The 19,639-nt window shown below is 41.9% G+C and overlaps 1 protein-coding gene across 4 annotated transcripts in view; it reads left to right on the forward strand.

The window, feature by feature from the left end:
- Nucleotides 1–19,639, forward strand: part of LOC122662197 (mRNA-capping enzyme-like) — an 84,898-nt gene that overhangs the window by 2,448 nt on the left and 62,811 nt on the right. For all 4 annotated transcript variants that reach the window (XM_043857775.1, XM_043857772.1, XM_043857774.1 and 1 more), the window contains exons 2-3: nucleotides 5,765–5,903; nucleotides 6,644–6,795. In XM_043857775.1, the coding sequence (XP_043713710.1) occupies nucleotides 5,765–5,903; nucleotides 6,644–6,795 (291 nt within the window). The remainder of the gene's footprint in view (nucleotides 1–5,764; nucleotides 5,904–6,643; nucleotides 6,796–19,639) is intronic.

Below are 19,639 nucleotides of genomic sequence, written 5' to 3' on the forward strand. Positions count from 1 at the left end.
TGTAGAGAGGGTCATTCGGCCAAGGTTTGGTGGTCTGGTGATGGCTGGACAATGCTGGACAGGAATTTAGGGTTTTTGGGTTAATGGGGGAGTGGTGGAATCTAGGGTTTAGAGGATTGGATGGGAGCAGAAGTGTGGATCGAGTGGAGGGGCTTGGCTGGGGATGCTGTGGTTTGAATTTGGTGTCAAACTGATGGAGGGTTAGGTCTGGACAGAATTTAGAATGTGAGAACAGTAAAAACCAAAAGGGGATGCTGGGTGACCCAGCCTGGGTCTACAAGCAAGTTTCACTACCAACCATCCAGCTTTTAGTCTACATGACGGCTACCTTTTCCAGGGTATTCAATTATGCTTGCCTGGCAATTCTGTACGTGATCTTGTTGTATGGAATTCACTCTGGAGGCCTTGCTGGACACTTTGGATGTGACAAGACTGCTTCTCTAGTAGAGGATAGATTTCTGTTGGATGTGAGAAGACTTCTGCTCTAGTGGAGGATGGATTCTATGTTGAAAAGTCATTAGACAATGTCGTGTTTGTCAAGTCTTCAAGTAGAGACAAAACACTGGTCTCTATACACCACTTCCAGCACCACATGCACCTTGGGAAGATATATGTGTGGACTTTGTCTCAGGACTGCCCAAAATGCCATGAGGATTCGATGCTATTCTAGTGGTAGTGGACAGGTTTTCAGAAATGGCTCATTTCATTCCTTGCAGAAAGACATCTGATGCACATCCAAAATAGCCGTAATATACTTTCGAGAAGTGATATGGTTACACGGTCTTCCAACATTGATTGTTTCTGATCGAAATTTATAAGTTACTTTTGGATGTTTATGGAAATTTATGGCGACAAAGCTGAAGTTCTCTCGTGCCTATCATCCTCAAAAGCTGAAGTGATTTATTGAACTTTGGGCTACGTTTGGTTGGAAGGGGAATTAAAGGGAAGGGAAGTGAAATTTTCATACTTATAAAGAAACTTTTGTAATCATTACCCCATGTGACTACATCACTAATACTAAATCATACCATATATGGTTATTAAATTTCACTTTACATTGCATCCTTTCCCTTTGGTTTAAAATGTAAAATAAAAATAAAATGTAAAATGTATCATTACTAAATATGATAAAAAATTTAAGTAATTTATACAATTACATGGAATAATGATTACAAAAGTTTCTTTTTTAAAGTATGAAAATTTCCCTTCCTTTCCCTTTAATTCCCTTGCAACCAAACGAAGCCTTGGGGAATCTTCTACGGTGTCTTGTGTAGGAAAGGTGCAGTCATGGGATTTGATTCGCATAGGGGAGTTCACTTACAATAGCTCAGTAAAGGCTACTGGAAGATCGCCATTTGAAATAGTTACAAGCCTAAAGTTGCAACAACTTGTTGACCGCATACCACTACCTGCTGATGGTAGATCAAGCAAAGAGGCTGAAGATTTTGCTAGACATATCCATGAGATTCATGAAGATGTTAAAAGGAATCTTGCACTTACCAATGAACAATATAAAGGCTATTTTGCTTTGTCTCCAGCAATTCAAAGAGCTATCGGGTCTTCGCATCAACCCCTCCAAGACCCTCATCTTCTTTGCTGGAGTTTCTGATACTGACAAAGCAGCCTTCCTAGCCATTTCTGGGTTCCTTGAAGGTCAGTGGCCTGTCAAATACTTGGGGATTCCATTGATCCCAGCTAGACTTTTTGCTCATCACTGCACTCCCTTGTTGGATATGATCCGGAAGAGACTTCAGCTCTGGAAAAGCAAGCTTCTATCTTATGCTGGCAGGTTGGTCCTCATTAGATCAGTTCTGGAAGCCTCTTATATCTACTGATCGGGTATTTATGGGCTCCCTCAATCTACTATCAAGGCTTTGGAAACTCTTATGGCTTCATTCCTTTGGAAGGGCTTTGACTCCTCAAGGTTCCTTCATCCCTTGAGTTGGGCTACTGTGTGCCTTCCCAAGAAGGAAGGAGGGTTAGGCATTCGTCGTATTAAAGAATTGAACTCAGCTGGTATCATCAAGCTTCTCTGGAAGATAGCCTAAAAAAAAAAGAGCATTTAGGTGGATTGGATCTACTTGGGTCCCCTTCGTCATGATTCCATTTGGACTGCCTCCGCTTTATCTGATGCTTCTTGGGTTTGGAGGAAAATCCTTGCCAGCCGTCACTTGGTCCTTCAAGTCATTCGCTCCAACATTGGTGATGGTCAGTCTACTTATCTCTGGCTTGACAACTGGCATTCTATGGGAATTCTTCTTCACCGGGCTACCCCCAGATCCATTTACTCCTCAGGCTTGCATAGACTTTCTTTGGTTGCTGATATTCTAGACCACAATGGTTGGGCTCCTGGCCCTATCCTCACTCCTATCTGGAATGAGCTCCACTTGGTCACTAGAAGGGCTGCTTCAAGAGGTGATTGTGTTACTTGGTCTTCAAACAGCTCTTGCTCCTTCTCTTCCAAGGCTGCTTGGAATTTTGTACGTCTGAAAGGCCCTTTGGTCCCTTGGCATAGACTCCTTTGGTTCAAGCATCACATTCCTAGGCACTGCTTCACAGCCTGGAGAGCCTTCAACAATTGTCTCCCTACTCAAGCTTTTCTTCGCAGCCGTCAGATCTTAGTCCCTCGTGCTTGCTGCCTCTGCTGGAACAATGATGAAGACCTGAACCACCTCTTCTTTGAATGCCCTACTGCAGCTGCAAATTGGAAGGGTGTTCTCCTCAAATGCTGGCCTGCTCGTAGATGTATCCTTCCCTTCTCTAGAGAATGGATTTGGATTGATATGACTTTCGCTGGCTCCACTACTTGTGACTCGGTCGAGAAGATGGCATTCTGTGCTACTCTCAACCATATTTGGATGGAGTGCAATTTGAGAAAATGGACCTCCAACTCTCGGCCTTACCAGAAGATTTGGGATTCCATTTCCTTTGAAATTAAAGCAAAGTTATCTTTACTTCCCCCCTCTTCTTGTATAGACACCCCTAGGAACAGGACCATTGTTCAATCCTGGGGTCTCTCCAATGTTTCCTTGGTTGGTCCGGCTAACGCTTAGGCTGGCTGGTTTGGCCCTCCCGCTTTGGGGCCCTTTGTAATTCTTCTTTCTTCTCTCTTTTGGTAATGAAGTTTTTATTCACCCAAAAAAATATAAGAGAGATGCAGATACATAGGCGATTTGGTGAATTTCTGGTTGGAAATAAAGTTATGTTTATATTATGACCTGAATGATTTCCAAAGGGGACATTTCAGAAGCTTCAGTCAAGAAAAACAAGGCCTTATGCTGTGATGAAAATACTTGGGTCTAATGCTTATTTACTAGAGCTGCCAAATGATCTCCACATCGTCCTATACTCAATGTCGAAGATCTCAGCTGATGCAGATAAGTCACATAATGGGCTTATTTCATTGGAAATAAGCCTTGGGTGGGGTTATGTATGCATTGGGCCTTTGATTCCATGTGTTTTCTTTTGTATTGAGCCTAAAATGTGGGTACGAGGAAGGCATACAGGATTAGGCTTAGTAGTAGCTTATTTTCATATTTGCTAAGTTTATTTAAGAGTCCTTTTATAATTCTAGGTATAAGTCTAATAGCCAATAAAATAAGCCCATTATGTTTCTTATCTGCATCATCAACCCCTACCATGGACATCACAATGAGGACACCGAAGATAATCATAGAATACGACATCCTACTGTACCAAAGGAGAGCCAGAGACAGAAATTATTAAAGATGTTCTTGACGATCAACTTTTATCCTCAATGAAGGGGAGTTACCACAACTTTCTAGTCAAATGGAAGTGGAAACTAATGACAGAGAGCACTTGGATTACTGCTCCGGATTTTCAGCTCTTCAATCCTAATCTCTATGAATCATATCAAGCTCTTCACTCATCAGGGGCTGAATTCTCTCTAGACATGGAGATTTGATGAAAATCATATCCAGCTGAATACTTACAAAAGGAGAAACCAGAAATAAAAGGATGCCAGAATTCCTAGTCATTTGGACGCTGGGATACACTTGTTCCTGTGAAGGAGATTATTCTGGATAAGTCTAACAACAACAACAACAACAACAACAAACTCAGCCTTATCCCAACTTAATGGGGTCGGCTACATGGATCCAAACGCAATAAAAGAAAACTAAGTTCTAATAGGGAATGCAATATGAAAGAAGAGATGGAAATTGAGGAACGATGCAATATGACACTAGATACAAAATGGAAAGTGAAAAATGACCAGTGGAAGCTGAAAGATAGTAAGAGGAAAGAAGCCCAACCCAGCAGTCTAAACCAGTCCAAATCAGTCCAACTAATTAATGCATGTGTGGGGAACATGAGAACCATTTACTCGTTAGTTATTTATATTATCTAAAGTTGTAGAGTCCTAAAGATATTATTTCATTCAGTCAACCAATCAGTTTCATTGATGGTTGTGTAAGTGCTTGAAAATGTACAGGTCATTAAATAGTCAAAGAGTCTAGAACTGTGTGAAAGTCCCACTGAGAATCTAGAATCCTCCCAGCGACTGTATAGAAGGGGCTGTCTATAAGCATTTTGGAGCAAGTTGATAGAAATATTTTCGTGTTGTTACTGCTAATCCTAGTAGTTGAAGGTGCCTATTCCTTCAATGATATTGGATCATACCTTGAACTAAGGCCTGTCCAAGGAGATGGACTCCTCCCATTCTCGACCATATCATATTCCACCTACTTAATATCAGTACATGTTCATGAAGAAAGAGAGAGAAGAGAAGGACTGAAGGAGAAGAGAAGGAAGTGGAGAAACTATGCCACAGTTTGAGAGAAAACAGAACATCTCAAACCGTTGGTAGGGGGAGAAAGAGAAGAAAAGGAAGCGGAGAAACTACGCCATGGTTTGAGAGAAAACAGAACACCGCAAACCGTGGGTAGGGGGAGGTATTATATTGATAATAACTAGGGACCAAAATAAAATTACTATTGTAATTGGCCAAAATAAAATCCCGTCGTACTTATAAATAAAAAAAACCCATCGAAGAGCAGCACCCATTAGTAAATTGATTATACTCTCCCAATACAAATTTTTTTTTTTTTATTGGATGGATAATTGGGATCTTTAGATCATGGTCTCTTTGATTGTTAGTTAAATAACCTTCCAATTGAAAGCAAAATCATGGAAATAGGGAAGGTTTTTTTTTTGGTCAGAAGAAATAGAGAAGTTTTGACCATTCAAATTCGACCCTAGTAACAGTGATGGTAATAACCTAATTTCCTATTATCCAATGTTCCTAATCTACAAAACTAACTCAATACTTTGTGGAGCGTATCCATTCCACTTAATTGGGACATTGAGCTGGTCCTGCATATCGTGTTCTTGGACTCACTTGAATATGCATCACATTGTATTATTGCCATTGTTGCTGTCAGTATCTTCATTTTGGCTGGCGTTGAGTGTTGCATTTTTCACTGATTCTTTAATGTTGTGGTATATCTTTGCTTTAAGAATTTATGTTTATTCTTTGTAGTGCAGCATCAATCTACTTTTATTGTTGAACTGTTGCATTTTTTTGTGAATAGCAATTGTTTTTTTTTGGTACATAGCTTGAGGAATTGGTACCTCTAACATGATATATACATCGATATTTCATTGTACAATTGGATATGAACCTATATACATTCCTATATTTTTGCGGAATTGGAACAGTTGCAAAATTGAATATCTTTTTTTTTTTTTTCAATTAAATTTTACTATTTCTGTGCTTTATTGTTGCTTTTGATATTTGCATTAGGAGCGTGAAGAACGACGTCAACGATTGAGAAGGGAATACCAAGATGAGGGCCCAAACCGCTCATTACAGCAACCGAGAAAGGATCTTGTTTCTCAAACTAAAAGACCTAGATCTTATGACAGATTTAAGCCTCCATCTGGTAGGTTTTTGTTTTAATTATAATTGGGAGATGTAGGTACTTTGTTTTCCTTTATAATCCCATTATTAAGTTGGGGGGGGGGATCTTAGTGCTATCCTTTCATGTTGTTATTGTCTTCTGTAATATTTTATAATTTTTGTGCCCCGTGTCTTTTGTGGACATATATTGAATAAAACTACAAATAATGTTCAATGGTTGTGCAGTGTTTGTTGCATTTCCCTCCACCAAACTGGAAACTGGTAGTTCTTGCTGTGGCAAGAACATTTATTAGAATTTAGGTACATTGATTTGGGTGTAGGTGTTAGAAATTGACGTGGACAGTTCTATATTTGCTGTATTTCCCCCTTTCTCTCTATCCAAACTGGCGACTCTTTCTGTGACATGTGAGGGTAATGTAATCTATGTACATTGATAAGGGTGTGGGTGTCAGAATTTGACGTGGACACAAAGTTGGAGGATTTGGTGAGCCCCAAGGTGTATGATCTAGCCTCTAGGCCTCTAGGCCTCTAGGGACTTGGTATACACTGTTGCCAATAGAAAGAAGAAAAATGGGAATTCTATTCCTAGATTTAATGGGTTGTCAATTCAGTTGATTATGTTTCTATCTGTTAACATATTCATCTTCTTTATTTAGCTTCATTCATTTATTACATATTTAAATTGTCAAAATGGTTCAGATTACTCTCAATTTCCTCATTTACATCCACTTTTATTTTACTCATATTGTTATTATTTTCCAGGTTGGCTGGATTGTCCTCCTTATGGCAAGTGTATGGATTTCTTAATCCCTTCTAAAGTTCCTCTTGGGGAGTCTTTCAATGACTCTGTTACTCCTGGTAAAAGATATTCTTTGAGACAAGTGATTCATCAACAAAAAGTGGCTGGCAGAGAGGTAAATAGAAGTCATAAATTTTGTGTTCTGGCTTGTTCAGTATTGCCAATGTTAAAATGTCCAACCCAAAAGAGGTTGGGCGGGCTTCGACACAACGGTAAGGTTGCTCTATTGCAACCTGTTGGTTGCGGGTTCTAAGAAGGAAACAGCCTCTCCACAAAAGTGGGGGAGGGGGGGTAAGGCTGTGTACATATGCCCCTCCCCAGATCCTGCAGTAGCAAGGGCCTTGTGCACTGGGTACGCCCTTCTTGAAATGTCCAACCTGAAAGCTTAGGCTGTTAGGTGGAGAGGTCCCCAACTGGTATATGAGGTATCCAAGATTCCAGGTGGCTGTACACGGATGTATCATTGACAGAGTGGGGTTGATGGCTCTGATACATTAACAAGTTCAGAGCATCTCAACCGCAAGAGAGAAGAAAAGAAGAAAAAGAGGAGATTGGTAGGGACTGTGTTCCTTCTACAACTGTATTGGTTTAGGCAGATTAACAAAACCTGTACAGTTGTATTGGTGTAAACAGATTTACAAAACCTGTGGGTAATGGGTCCAAATAGAACTACAAACAGATTTAAGAGAAAGATTAAAAGAAAGGATGATGAAGGCAGCCCAGTCTAATTCGGTTTGATTAGGCCTTATTTTTTGGCCCTTAATGGGTCATGTGCCATGGGTTAATTATTTTTTGAAATGCCAATTTTTATTTAGCCCATATGCGACAATGATGAGTCAATTACGAAATTAGTGTTTTGTGTGTGGTTTTGTTAGTGTCTCTAGAAGTAGAAGGGTTCTTACTATTGTTAGTAGTTTCTTGAATCTGATTCTAGAAGCTCCCTAGACTGATGCGAGAGTTTCTATTTTCAGATTCCTTAGCTTCCAAACTGTTTGACAACAGGAAGTTTCTATTTCTTTTTAGGAAGTTTATGTTCATTGTGATAACAAGTTTTGGGCTGATCCTTCTCAATATAAGCCATAAGGGGATCAACCCCTCCTTTCTCTGTAGACATGTTTGAGATCAATAGAATGCTGCTGTTGCGTTTAATTTCAGTGTGGATTCACTGGGTGTTGGTGTGTTAGAGGTGGATTCCTCTAGTGCTTAAGGGTGGATTCACTTGCTGGTTGTGATGCAGTAGCAGTAGCCTGTCTGGCCAATATGAACCAGTTTGGAAGCTCAGGCCTAAGCTTGGTTTTTAGTTCTATAGGGGCAGTTAGGGTGTTTCTTTTTAATTGGGGGTAATAAACCAGTAATTATTATTATATTTATGTTTAGCAGTTGATAGGTACAATATTTTTGAGTTTGTCTCAAACTCTATTGCTGTTTTAGAGTTTGATTAGGAGTTTGTTTCTGTTACACAAGTTATGTCCAATAGCTCAGATTGAATGGATGAGTTTGGTTCTCTGTTTTACAAGTTATATATGTAAGCATCCTCTCCCATCCATAGCTCTGATTGAATGGATGGAATCGATTTTTTTGGTGGCTGCGGTGCATGCTTGCTAGTGATTCTCTTCTTACTCCTTTCCTACTTGATTCAGGTCTTGAGAAATTCTTTGCAGGTCTGAACTTCCTTACCTCATCTCACTTATTCTATTCTTCTGTTATTATTTAATCTTTTTTCTTTTTATTGTTGAGTATTCTTTCTCTTACTAGTTTTCTCTCTGTGAGGCAGTACTGTTGGGCTGAAGCCGCTGAACAAATAAATGCTAACTTGTCATAGCAAATCAGATTGACCTGAGATTTTGGGCGTAGGTTGCCTTCATTAGGTGACTCAATACCCTAGGTTCTTTCCTCCCATGTCCTCTTCTGCTGTGAGATCGAAGCATTTTTCAAGGTGACAAGGCGAACCAAGGTGGTGGATGGCCGCTAGGTGCCAAGGTGCCCTAGGCATGCATGAATGTTTGAACCTAGATGCTGTTCAATGTTATATTAAATATAATCAATTTAATTACGTGGTGAACTAAATTAAGGTTTTGGAACCGTAGGTTGCACCAGGTTGGGCAGATTTGCACCCAAAGTTGTGGGTGGATTCCTACATCTATCTCTTCTTATCTTCTGCAAGTTCTAGTCTTCTTCTTCTAGTTCAGATACAATTTTTTTTTGGATGAATAAAATATATATTACGAAAAAGAAAAGCCCCAAAGGGGGAGGGAGAGGACAATACAAACAACCCTTAAAGGGTGAAATTCCAAGAAGTTACAATGTGTCTATTTCTGGTTGAGTAATTAAAAGTAAGGGGGTTTGTGGACAGTCTGCCTTTAATGTCAAAGGAGATGGAGTCCCAAATCTGATGAAAAGATCTGGAGTTAGGAGTCCATCGTCTAAGATTGCGCTCATACCAGATGTGGTGGACAGCAGCACTGAAAGCAAGTTTACCCACATGGTCACAAAGGGAGGAACCACCAAAGGTCATATTGATCCAAATCCGTTCATGATGGAGAGGGAGAGTCTGCTGACGAGCCGGCCAGCAGCGAGCAAGGACACCTGACCAAATCTTCGAAGAGAACGGGCAGTTGAAGAATAAGGAAGCATTGCGTAGGGAGGCAGCAGCAGAGAGCACGCCAAAGAGTGAAACTGTGGCGGGGAATGCAGCTTTGGAACCAAACAACCTCGCGCCAAAGGACTGTTTCACCACGAGATCTAATAAGATTCCAGGCAGACTTCAAGCTGAAGATACTAGAGGGAGAAGCTGACCAAGAGATTCTATCACCCCTTCCCAGACTGAATCTGAGGATACTCGGGAGGGCTGACCAAATGGGATCCATGGATAAGGGGGAAGGGAAAGGGGGGTTCCAACAAGATTCCCGGATGATGTGAGAGACCATGGTCAATCTGTCCAAACCCATGCTATAAATAGTTCTATCTCCTACAATATGAAGAAGGATACCTGCGGGGTGCCAGTTATCCAACCAAAGTCTAGTAGCTATACTGTCATCAACCAAAGAAGTAATAGATCCAAGGGCCAAAGGCCTAAACTTCATAATCTTTCTCCAAACCCAAGAGGAATCTGAGTGGATGGGGACTGTCCAAATGGAATCATTGCGAAGTTATATAGAGTATACCCAATCAACCCAAATACTCTTTGTTAGAAGCCCTGTAGAACTGAATGCTTGAGTGATCAATATGGATCACCAAGCCCCTTTATTTATATTCAAAGAGCTACAATAATCCTACTAGAAATAGGAAAGCTACCCTTGCCAATTCAGATTAGGAATACCAAAATAAGAATCAGCTAAGGGAGAATAAGCATAAGAATAAACATAAAAAAGGACAAGTATACCCCTATCGGGTAAATTTACTTATTCTAACACTCCCCCTCAAGTTGGAGCATAAATATCAAACATGCCCAACTTGACAAGAATAGGAGGAAATTTTTTTTCACTTAATCCCTTAGTGAACACATAAGCTAGTTGGTCAGCAGACTGCACAAAAGGAACACAGACCAACCCTTCTTCCAACTTCTCTTTGATAAAGTGCCTATCAACCTCCACATGCTTGGTACGATCATGTTGAACAGGATTGTGACCAATGCTAATGGCAGCCTTGTTGTCACAATACAACATCATGGGAAGACGGACAAGAGCACCAAGATCTTGCAATAAGCCTTTGAGCCATAGCAATTCACAAATACTCTGTGCCATAGCACGAAGTTCTGCTTCGGCACTGGACCTTGCCACTATGTTCTGCTTTTTACTACGCCATGTAACAAGGTTTCCACCAACAAACGAGCAGTAGCCAGAGATGGACTTCCTATCAGAAGATCCAGCCCAATCAGCATCAGTATATGTTTCAACACGAAGATGGCCATTCGGAGATAGAAGGATTCCTTTTCCCGGGGTTGACTTCAAGTACCGGAGAATTCGAAGAACAACATCCATGTGAGAAGAATGAGGATCATGCATGAACTGACTTACCATACTCACAACGACGACTATATCTGGTCGTGTATGAGATAGATAAATAAGCTTGGCGACCAATCTCTAATAAGGACCTTTGTCAAGAGGTTCACTCTCCTTTTCTTTAAGCCGTGTAGTAGCTTCCATAGGTTTATCAGAAGGATGACACCCTAGCATTCCAGTCTCAGTCAACAAATCTAGGATGTACTTCCTTTGAGAAAGGAAGATGCCCTTAGAAGATCGAGCAACTTCTATCCCTAGAAAGTACTTTAGGTTTCCTAGATCTTTATTTCAAATTCTTGGCCAGGGGAAGTCTTCAACTTGCTGATCTCATTATTATCATTCCCGGTGACCACAATGTCATCCACACAGACTATGAGAATGATTATTTTTTCACCATTCCTTTTTATAAACAGGGTATGATCAACATTACTCTGCTATAACCCACAGAAGCCATAGCCTTGTGAAACTGTCCAAACCATGCACGGGGTGACTGCTTCAGCCCGTATAGAGCATGTTTCAATTTACACACTTTGCCGCTGGTTTTATCAGATGAGAAACCCGGTGGAATATCTATATACACTTCCTCTTCAAGCTCTCCATGGAGGAAGGCATTCTTCACATCTAACTGCTGCAATTCCCATCCCAAATTGACAGCACAAGATAATAGTACTCTGACGGTGTTTAGCTTTGCAACCGGTGCAAAGGTTTCTTGATAGTCGATCCCATAAGTCTGAGTAAATCCTTTTGCCACCAATCGTGCTTTGTATCGATCCATAGTACCATCTACCTTCTGTTTCACCACAAAAACCCACTTACATCCAACTGGTTTCTTTCCTGGAGGAAGAATCACATGCTCCCATGTATCATTTTTTTGTAAGGCGTTCATTTCTTCCATCATTGCTGCCTTCCACTTTCCATTTGTAAAAGCTTCCTGCCAGTTTTGGGGAATACAGACAGAAGAAAGAGAAAAGTCAAACGTACGAAAGGATGGAGAAAGGGAATTATAAGAGACAACATGAGAAATAGGATGCCGAGTACAAGCCCGAATACCTTTGCGATGAGAAATAGGTAAGTCAGGAGAAGAAGGAGAAGAGATGTTACCTGGAGAATGATTTGGTTCCAAGGCCGGCAACTGGATTGGTACTGGTGCTGTAGTGGATGGGAGCTGCATGTTTTTGGAATGTCCTATGTGGTAGGTTTTGAGATTAGAGTCATTAATTTTCTTCTGAAATTCCTTAATGGTTTGTTGGACTAGAGTCAACTCCCCCTAAATGGGATTTTCAGCATTATCTAAGTTCTCCCCTTGGGGAAAATCGTCTCTGTCTTCAGTAGGAGGGAAGGAGGGGAGGAGCAGAAGGGTCAAGAGGGATGGGGTCAATATTCGGCTGGTTTTGTACAGGAAGCTCAACCAACACATCTTCACTAAAATTCTCCCCCTGAAGGGAGAGAGCTTCATGAAAGACAACATCCATGTTGACCAAGGTACGACGAGTGGGGGAGTGGTACGATTTATAACCCTTTTGGGATGGAGAATATCCCAAGAAAATACAACAAACGCCACGGGGTTCAAGTTTGCCGGGGGATCGGGTATCCCTAGCATAACAGACAACCAAAAATTTTAGGGGGAACGACAAAGGAGGAAGAGCCCTGTAATAAAGTAGCAGGGGTTTAGGAGTGAAGAACTCGGTTAGGCAGTCTATTAATGAGATAGGGTGCAGTAAGGACAGCATCTCCCCAATATTGGGAAGGAACAGAATGGGCAAACATAATAGCCCAAGCCACCTCAAGGAGGTAGCGGTTTTTCCTTTCAGCCACACCATTGTGGGCTGGGGTATCGACACAACTGGTCTAATGGAGGATTCCATGGGCAGCAAGATAGTGTTGGAACCAACCATCTATATATTCCTTGCCATTGTCACTCCTCAATATCTTGAGAGTGGTAGTGTATTGGGTCTGAACCATCTGATGAAAATTTTGAAAAGAGGAGAAGATGTCACTTTTGTTATGCATTAAATAAACCTATGTACTCCTAGAATAACAATCAATAAAAGAAACAAACCAACGATGGCCTTTGAGTGAAGGTTTTCGGCTAGGTCCCCAAACATCAGAATGAACAAGATTAAAAGGAGAAGAACTTCTGTTATTAGAAATAGAATAAGTGGAACGATGTTGTTTGGCCAAAACACAGGCCTCACAAAACAATTCGTCCTTATTACATTGTTTAACTAATGCTGGAAATAAAAATGATAAAGTTCCTAAAGGGGGATGTCCTAGTCTTTTGTGCCATTGTTGAAGTTTAGAAGAGACTAATGAGCTTTGATAAATAGGAGAAGGAAGAGGTGGTGGTGAAGTAGGACTCCCATTATCAAACAGGTACAATCCACCATGCATCTTACCACATCCAATCGTCGCTCCCGCTGCCCGATCCTGAAAAACACAGTGGGAAGGGAAAAAAGTTACTTTGCAATTTAAATCACGGGTAAGACTACTGATGGATTGAAGATTAGTGGTAAATTTAGGGATATGTAAAACAGAGGATAAAGGTAGAGAAGGAGAGCAACTGATTGATCCTTTCCCAGAGATAGAAGAGAGAGAACCATCAGCCATTCAGACTTTATCTTTACCAGAAGTAGGAGAATAACGATGATATAGACTGGAGGATCCAATCATATGATTAGTGGCACCGGAGTCTATGATCCAGGGAGAAGAGACTACTGATGCATAATGATCAGTAAATGAAATATCTGAATGGGCAAAATTTGAACCTGGAGTGGTGGAAGAACTGGCAGGAGTCGATGTGGTAGAAGGAGCGGAAGCTTGTAACATATGCCGGAAAGCCTGAAGTTTCTCCTTGGATAGTCCAGTGTCAATGGTAGGAGTAGTAGTGACAGCCTCGGTATGATTGGCTTTGTTTTTCGATTTCCCACAAGCAGCATGCTTAGCTTCAAAGTCGGCTGGTTTACCATGCACCTTCCAACATGTGGCCTTAGTGTGCCATAATTTACCACAATGTTCACATTTGATGGCTGCCTTTTCAGATTTAGAAGTTTCAGCAATAGGAGGATTTGAAGCAGTTCCAGTGTTTAGAGCTGACCGATCTGGAGGTGTAGTATGGAGCATAGCTGCACGGCGTCGATCTTCAATATGGACTAATGCATAGGACTGTTTTAGAGTAGGGAAAGGATCCTTGCTGAGAATCTGAATTCTAATCGGATCATATTCAACATCAAGGCCACAGCCAAAAATCATAAACCCTAATTTTGTCAAGATGTTTCCTGTATGCAGTTATATCAGTAGCAGTGGTGGGCTGATAGTCAGAGTAATGGTCAAGTTCTTGCCAGCACTTTCTGAGTTCAGCATAGTATTGAGAGACTGTCAATTCATTCTGTTTGGTATCATGAATTTTGTTTCGTAATTCATATACCTGAGCATCATTCCCAACCTGGGAATAGGTATCCTTTGCAGCCTTCCATATCTGGGCAATAGTGTCTAGGAGAAGATAACCCGGTGCAATGGAAGAATGCATTGAATGTATAAGGTATGACATTACCATAGAGTCTTGAGATAACCATTGAGCCTGGGCAGGTCCTTCTTCAACAGGTTTGGGAAGGCTGCCTATAAGGTGTCCTGTGTAGCCACGACCAGCAATAGTAAGGTAAGTAGACCTTGGCCACATCAAGTAATTAGTCCCATCTAGTTTAGTGGGAGAAGCAAAAGGAAGGTACTCAAGTCGAGCAGATCCATCTGAGTCAGCAGAAGTCAGATCAGACATGATGTCTAGAGTGTATAACAGAAGGGTTTTGGAATTTCCAAAAATTTAGCCATCAGAGAAGGCTCAAATTTGGATCGAAATCCCCTTTGGTAGTGAACAAGAAGTCTGCAAAAAATCAGCCACTTCTGATGAGAAAATAAAAAACCCTAGCTGGGCAGTTGTCAGAATCGTGCAGAGAAATGGGTTTTGAATTTCCCAAAAGTCCAGCCGTCAGACTAGGCTGAAACTGAGGTCGAGCTTCCCTCTTGTAGTAGAGGACAAGTCCTCAAAATTTGAGCTGATTCTGATGAGCCAATAAGAAGCCTTAATTTCAGCAAATTAGGCCAAAAAACTGTTTGGAGAGAAATCGCAGAGCTGAATCTGTCTTTGACTTGATCCAATGCTGCAGTCTTCAAACAGGAAGGGGTGTGTACCAGGAATAGCAGGAACCAATCTCCAGGAAAAAACAGAAATAAATCTTCAATTTTTGAGGGAAGAACATGATCTCCATGGAATCTGCCGGCAGTAGGTCACACCAATAATCTTCAGTCTTCAATGAGGTGAAGTTGAGGGCAGCATCTAAATCTCCATTAGATCACCTCATAGGTGCTGCCCTGAGTGAAAGAGAGGAGCCGAGAGTGGTGGAGAAGGGAGAAACCAGAAACCGTGGGAGGGGGGGAAGAAAAAAACAGCAAAAAACTTTGAGAACTCCTTCCTAGATCAGATTTAGCTCTGATACCATGTTAGAAGCCCGGTAGAATTGAATGCTTGAGTGATCAATATGGATCACCAAGCCCCTTTATTTATATTCAAAGAGTTACAATAATCCTACTAGAAATAGGAAAGCTACCCTTGTCAATTCAGATTAGGAATACCTAAATAAGAATCAGCTAAGGGAGAATAAACATAAAAAGGACAAGTATACCCCTATCGGGTAGAACTACTTATTCTAACACTCTTTTTCTTGGAGGCAATTTTCCAGATCAGATTCAAAATACCATAGTTGTCACGATGGTTAGGCGATCCAAGGCGTTGGGGAGGGTAAAAATGCAAGGCGACACCAAGTAGGCGACCATGGTCTGCCTAGGCGACGAAGGTGCCCAATTCGACCAAAGCGCTTGGATGCCTGGGCGGCACCTTGACAATTATGCAAAATACCAGCTGAATTGGTGTCCATTATACGCCTTAGACTCAAGCCACCTTCAGCTTTGGGAAGGAAAATGGAGGCCCAGGAGATAGGGTAGAGGTAACGCGAAAGTCGAAACATCCATACCCTTCCAAAGATAAGAGCACATAAGAGCTTCCAGCTTTGCGATCGTCGACTGGAGGATACCAAAAATACCCGACCAATAAAGATAGGAGGCCTGGAGAATTGATCTAATAAGCTCAAGGCGCCATGCAAAAGAAAGAAGCTTGCCCTTCCGCAATTGAAGTCTTTTTCTATAAGATCTAGCATCAGAGTGCAATGGTGACCTGTCAATCTAGATGGAATGTGTTAGAGTTGTTAGAATATCTTGTATAAGTGTAGTTCTGTCATTGTCCTATTATAAGACATGACCAAGTTATATTTTTCCTGTTCTTGTTTTATTTCTCTTTACCTCCCTAGGGAGGTCTGTGTCATTTAGAAGAGTTTATTAATGAAGTAATATGTGTGTTGAGAACATCTCAAGACACATAATCGAATATTCTCCCAACCTTTCTTCTTCTTCTTCCTCTCTTCTCTTCTCCCCTTCTCCTTCTGGTTTGCTGTAAATCTCTTCTCTCTTAATAGAATCGATCCATCTTCAAGTTCTAACTTGGTATCAGAGCTGAGTTCTCTGTTTTGAGAGTCGGCTAAGCTCAGTTTTTGTGTTTCTCCTCCCTTTAGAACCCTAAAAGGATAGAGGGTTCCACTAGGGGCTGTATAATGTAAAGTATTACATCCCTTGGAGTTCCATTCTTTGAACCAACATAAAATGGAGGGACTGTACATGCTGCCGAAGAAGTTTGAAGCTCTAGAAGCTGCTCCTCAAGTTACCGCCAGTCTCTACACCTTTGTTCTTGTTGCTTCTTCATCTCTCAATCTTTTGGAATGAGATTTGCTGCCTTTGGATCGCCTAGGGCACCATAACCGACCATTGTGGTGGTGGTGGTAGTTGAAGGAGGAGGACCACAAAGGGGCCAAGGAGGAGGCGATGGAGGGAGCATTTGTTTCCTTAATTCGTGTCTCTATAAGACAACAAAAGGAGGCATGAGAGGATTTGATAAGGGAATGCACTTCAGATTGTTTTGAGAGGGAGTTTAACCCTCTGGAGTTCCAAATGTTGCGACAATTTATCATGAAAGGGGGGGGGGAGAAGGTGCTGCAAACACATGGCTGAGGGCATGTAAAGGGGATAAATTTCCATACCGATGATAGGTGCGGAGAGAAGGGGCAGAAGTAGCCGGGCGGGGGCTAGGACGGCGGGTTGGAAAGGAGTTAAGGTTTTGGGTGCTAGTGGAAGAGGGAGCAATTAAGCGAATGATGTCGGGTGGAGAAGGAGAGGGTAAGTGGGCCGGGTTTTGCCTCATGGGTCTAGGATGGAAACCCGAGAGAGTGGATATGCAACTGACCATGGTAGATTTGAGGATTTACTTGACCCAGAGTGGATAAAGAGGGTCTGGAGATAGGACTGAACTGGTTCAAGGAGATTAGAGGGGGGGTTGAACTAGTATGAGTGAGGTACACATTAGTTGTGGTCCCCACAGAAGGGGACAAAGAAGTCGGGAGAGGAAGAAGGGGGGAGAAAAGAGCTTCGAGGACGAGAGCTGGAATCGAAAGGCCAGAGTTCGCAAAGGGAAAAGCGAAGTGAACAAAGAAGGGTTCAGGGGCTGGCAAATGGGAAGAAAGGGCTTCGACACCAGGGACGATGGGGTTTGTAGTAGACCTGGCAAAGGTTTTAACTGATTTGGTGCAGACTTCATCAGGGTTTGCAGTGGGCACCAGGTTTGAAGAGTCAGGCACTGTTGCCAAAGCCAAGAACCGATTTTGACCAATGGTTCCAGACTGGAGGACTAGAGGGTAAGTGGATGGTGGAAGGTCGTGGCCGCGAGGGGAGGTGGAAGTGGGGTCATGATGGTGGTGCTTTTTGCCAAGACGGCTGCGACGGCGACCATGAGTAAGGGAGTGTGGGTTGGAAGTATGGAGATTGGTAGTAGGCGGAGGGTAAAGAGAAGTGATTTGAGATTGCAAGCCAAAGGAAGAGTTTCCAACGACAAAAGAAGGGTCGACAGGGGGTGGGCATCAGTCGGAGGTTCAGCAGAGGGGGAGGCAGGATGGTTTAAGGGTTTCGGGGTAGCTTCTGAAGAAGGGATCCTAACCTGGACAAGGCCGACAGTAAAAGGATGGTGTAAGGGCTCAAAGTGAGGATGGTTTTGGCATTTGTTGGTAGAATGGCCAATAACTTTGTAAGAGAGGCACTGCGGTGGCATCTAGTCGTAGTGTATAGCTTGAGAGAAAGAAAATCCCTCGTCATCTACAACCAGTATGGATGTCGGTAGTGGAGAGTCAGCTGAAACCTCCACTCAAATATGAGCAAAGGCAAGACGATTTTGCAATTTTTTTCTTCCATTAGAGTATAGTGGCTTGCTAAGACCGAACCCACAACACTGGAGCCTGTTTCGCACTAGAAGTGCAAGGGGAGACCCGACAGAGAGATCCAGAGAGGGAAGGGAGCAGAGGTCGAGACGGTTGAGCTGAAAAAAATGATTTCCTTGCCTTATGAAAAGAGGCTTTCTACCAACAATCCATGGACCACCTTCTAGCACACGACTTTTGTCGGAGGCTTCAGAGAACTTGAAGATGAAGAAGCCATTATGCATGAGGTAAGTTTCTAATCGACTGTCCCACAAGGCAATTTTCCCATTTCTTGGCTTCGAAGGCAAGAAGATCAGCTTCTTAATGGGCTGCTTTAGTACAATTAATGATGGAAGGGGGGTGGATATAGTGAAGAGGGAAGCCCTCAAGAAGGGACACAGGATTCTGTTTAAAGAGAGAGGACCAGGGAGGCAATGTATCAGGGGGGAGGAGGGGGGGGACCTGGGTGGCGGTGGCACCACCACAGGGGGGACAGACATGGGTAGGTCTCAGTTCAAGAGAGAATTCTTCCCATGTACCACACTTTCAAATTTTATTAACCGAAAAAAGGGAGGTTCAGATACAATTTTACACAGGTTAGAATTCTAGTTCCCTAAACTTCAGGTCTGTGCTCTGCTTTTGTTCACTTTTTAGGAAACTGGTCTCAATTAAATCTGGTAAGACATTCAAACCATTCATATTTGAGTTAACTAATTTTCTCTGAGTCCCTAAATCATATCTCAGTTTGCTGTGTTTCTTTGCTGCTTTTCCTTTTATTTGCTTTCTTTCCAAAAGTTTCTGTTCACACCTATTTTATATATTTGATTCACCCTATCAATCTTTCCGTAAACCTACCAGAATCCATTCCAAAATCCTAATCTACATATAGGGTTCAATTTCTGCATAAAGGGAGCTTCCTCACCGTGATCAAAGCACTTGGAAGAAACCGTTCCCTTAACCATAACACAAAAAACCAAGCCATTCAACTCCATGTATGTGTTTTTTTCAATGGTTTATTAGACAATAACTGGAGCTCTAATTCTCTACATGAGTTTGGCTTTTAATTGTTAGTAAGATAGTTGTTAAGGCATTGCGTATGCGTTGCCTAAGTGGTGCCTAAGCACCGGCAAGGCATTTTTTGAGTCCCGTGGTGACCCATCACCTAGTTGGTCAAGGGACCAAATGGATAGAAACATGAAAAAACTGTAGGGGAAAGGAGGAAAGGGGCATCATAATGGGAGAAAAAGGGGATAAATAGGGGGGAAGTGGAAAAATAGGGAAGAAGAAGAAAGCAGCAGTGCTGCCCTGAATGTTCGAAATAAAAAAAATACACAGTTTTGGCTGAAACACCTCGTTTTCGGGCCTGACCAAAACCATTCCCGAAACTGTGACCTTGAACTATGACCAAATAAGGTGAGAGGCCGTGCGTGAGATACCCGAGTCAGAGAGACTACCCTATCTTCTTCTTCTCTTCTTCAATTTCTTGTTTTTTATTTTATTGTTTTGAAGTTTCCTACAAATCTGAGAACCAATCGAAGTTTTTACTGTTGCTGGATCTGAAGTTTGCGATCCTCTTGTGGACTGGTTATCACTCTTGACTGGTATACATTAA

Source organism: Telopea speciosissima, chromosome 5, assembly GCF_018873765.1.
Source record: "Telopea speciosissima isolate NSW1024214 ecotype Mountain lineage chromosome 5, Tspe_v1, whole genome shotgun sequence".
In the NCBI taxonomy this organism is placed as follows: Eukaryota; Viridiplantae; Streptophyta; class Magnoliopsida; order Proteales; family Proteaceae; genus Telopea; species Telopea speciosissima.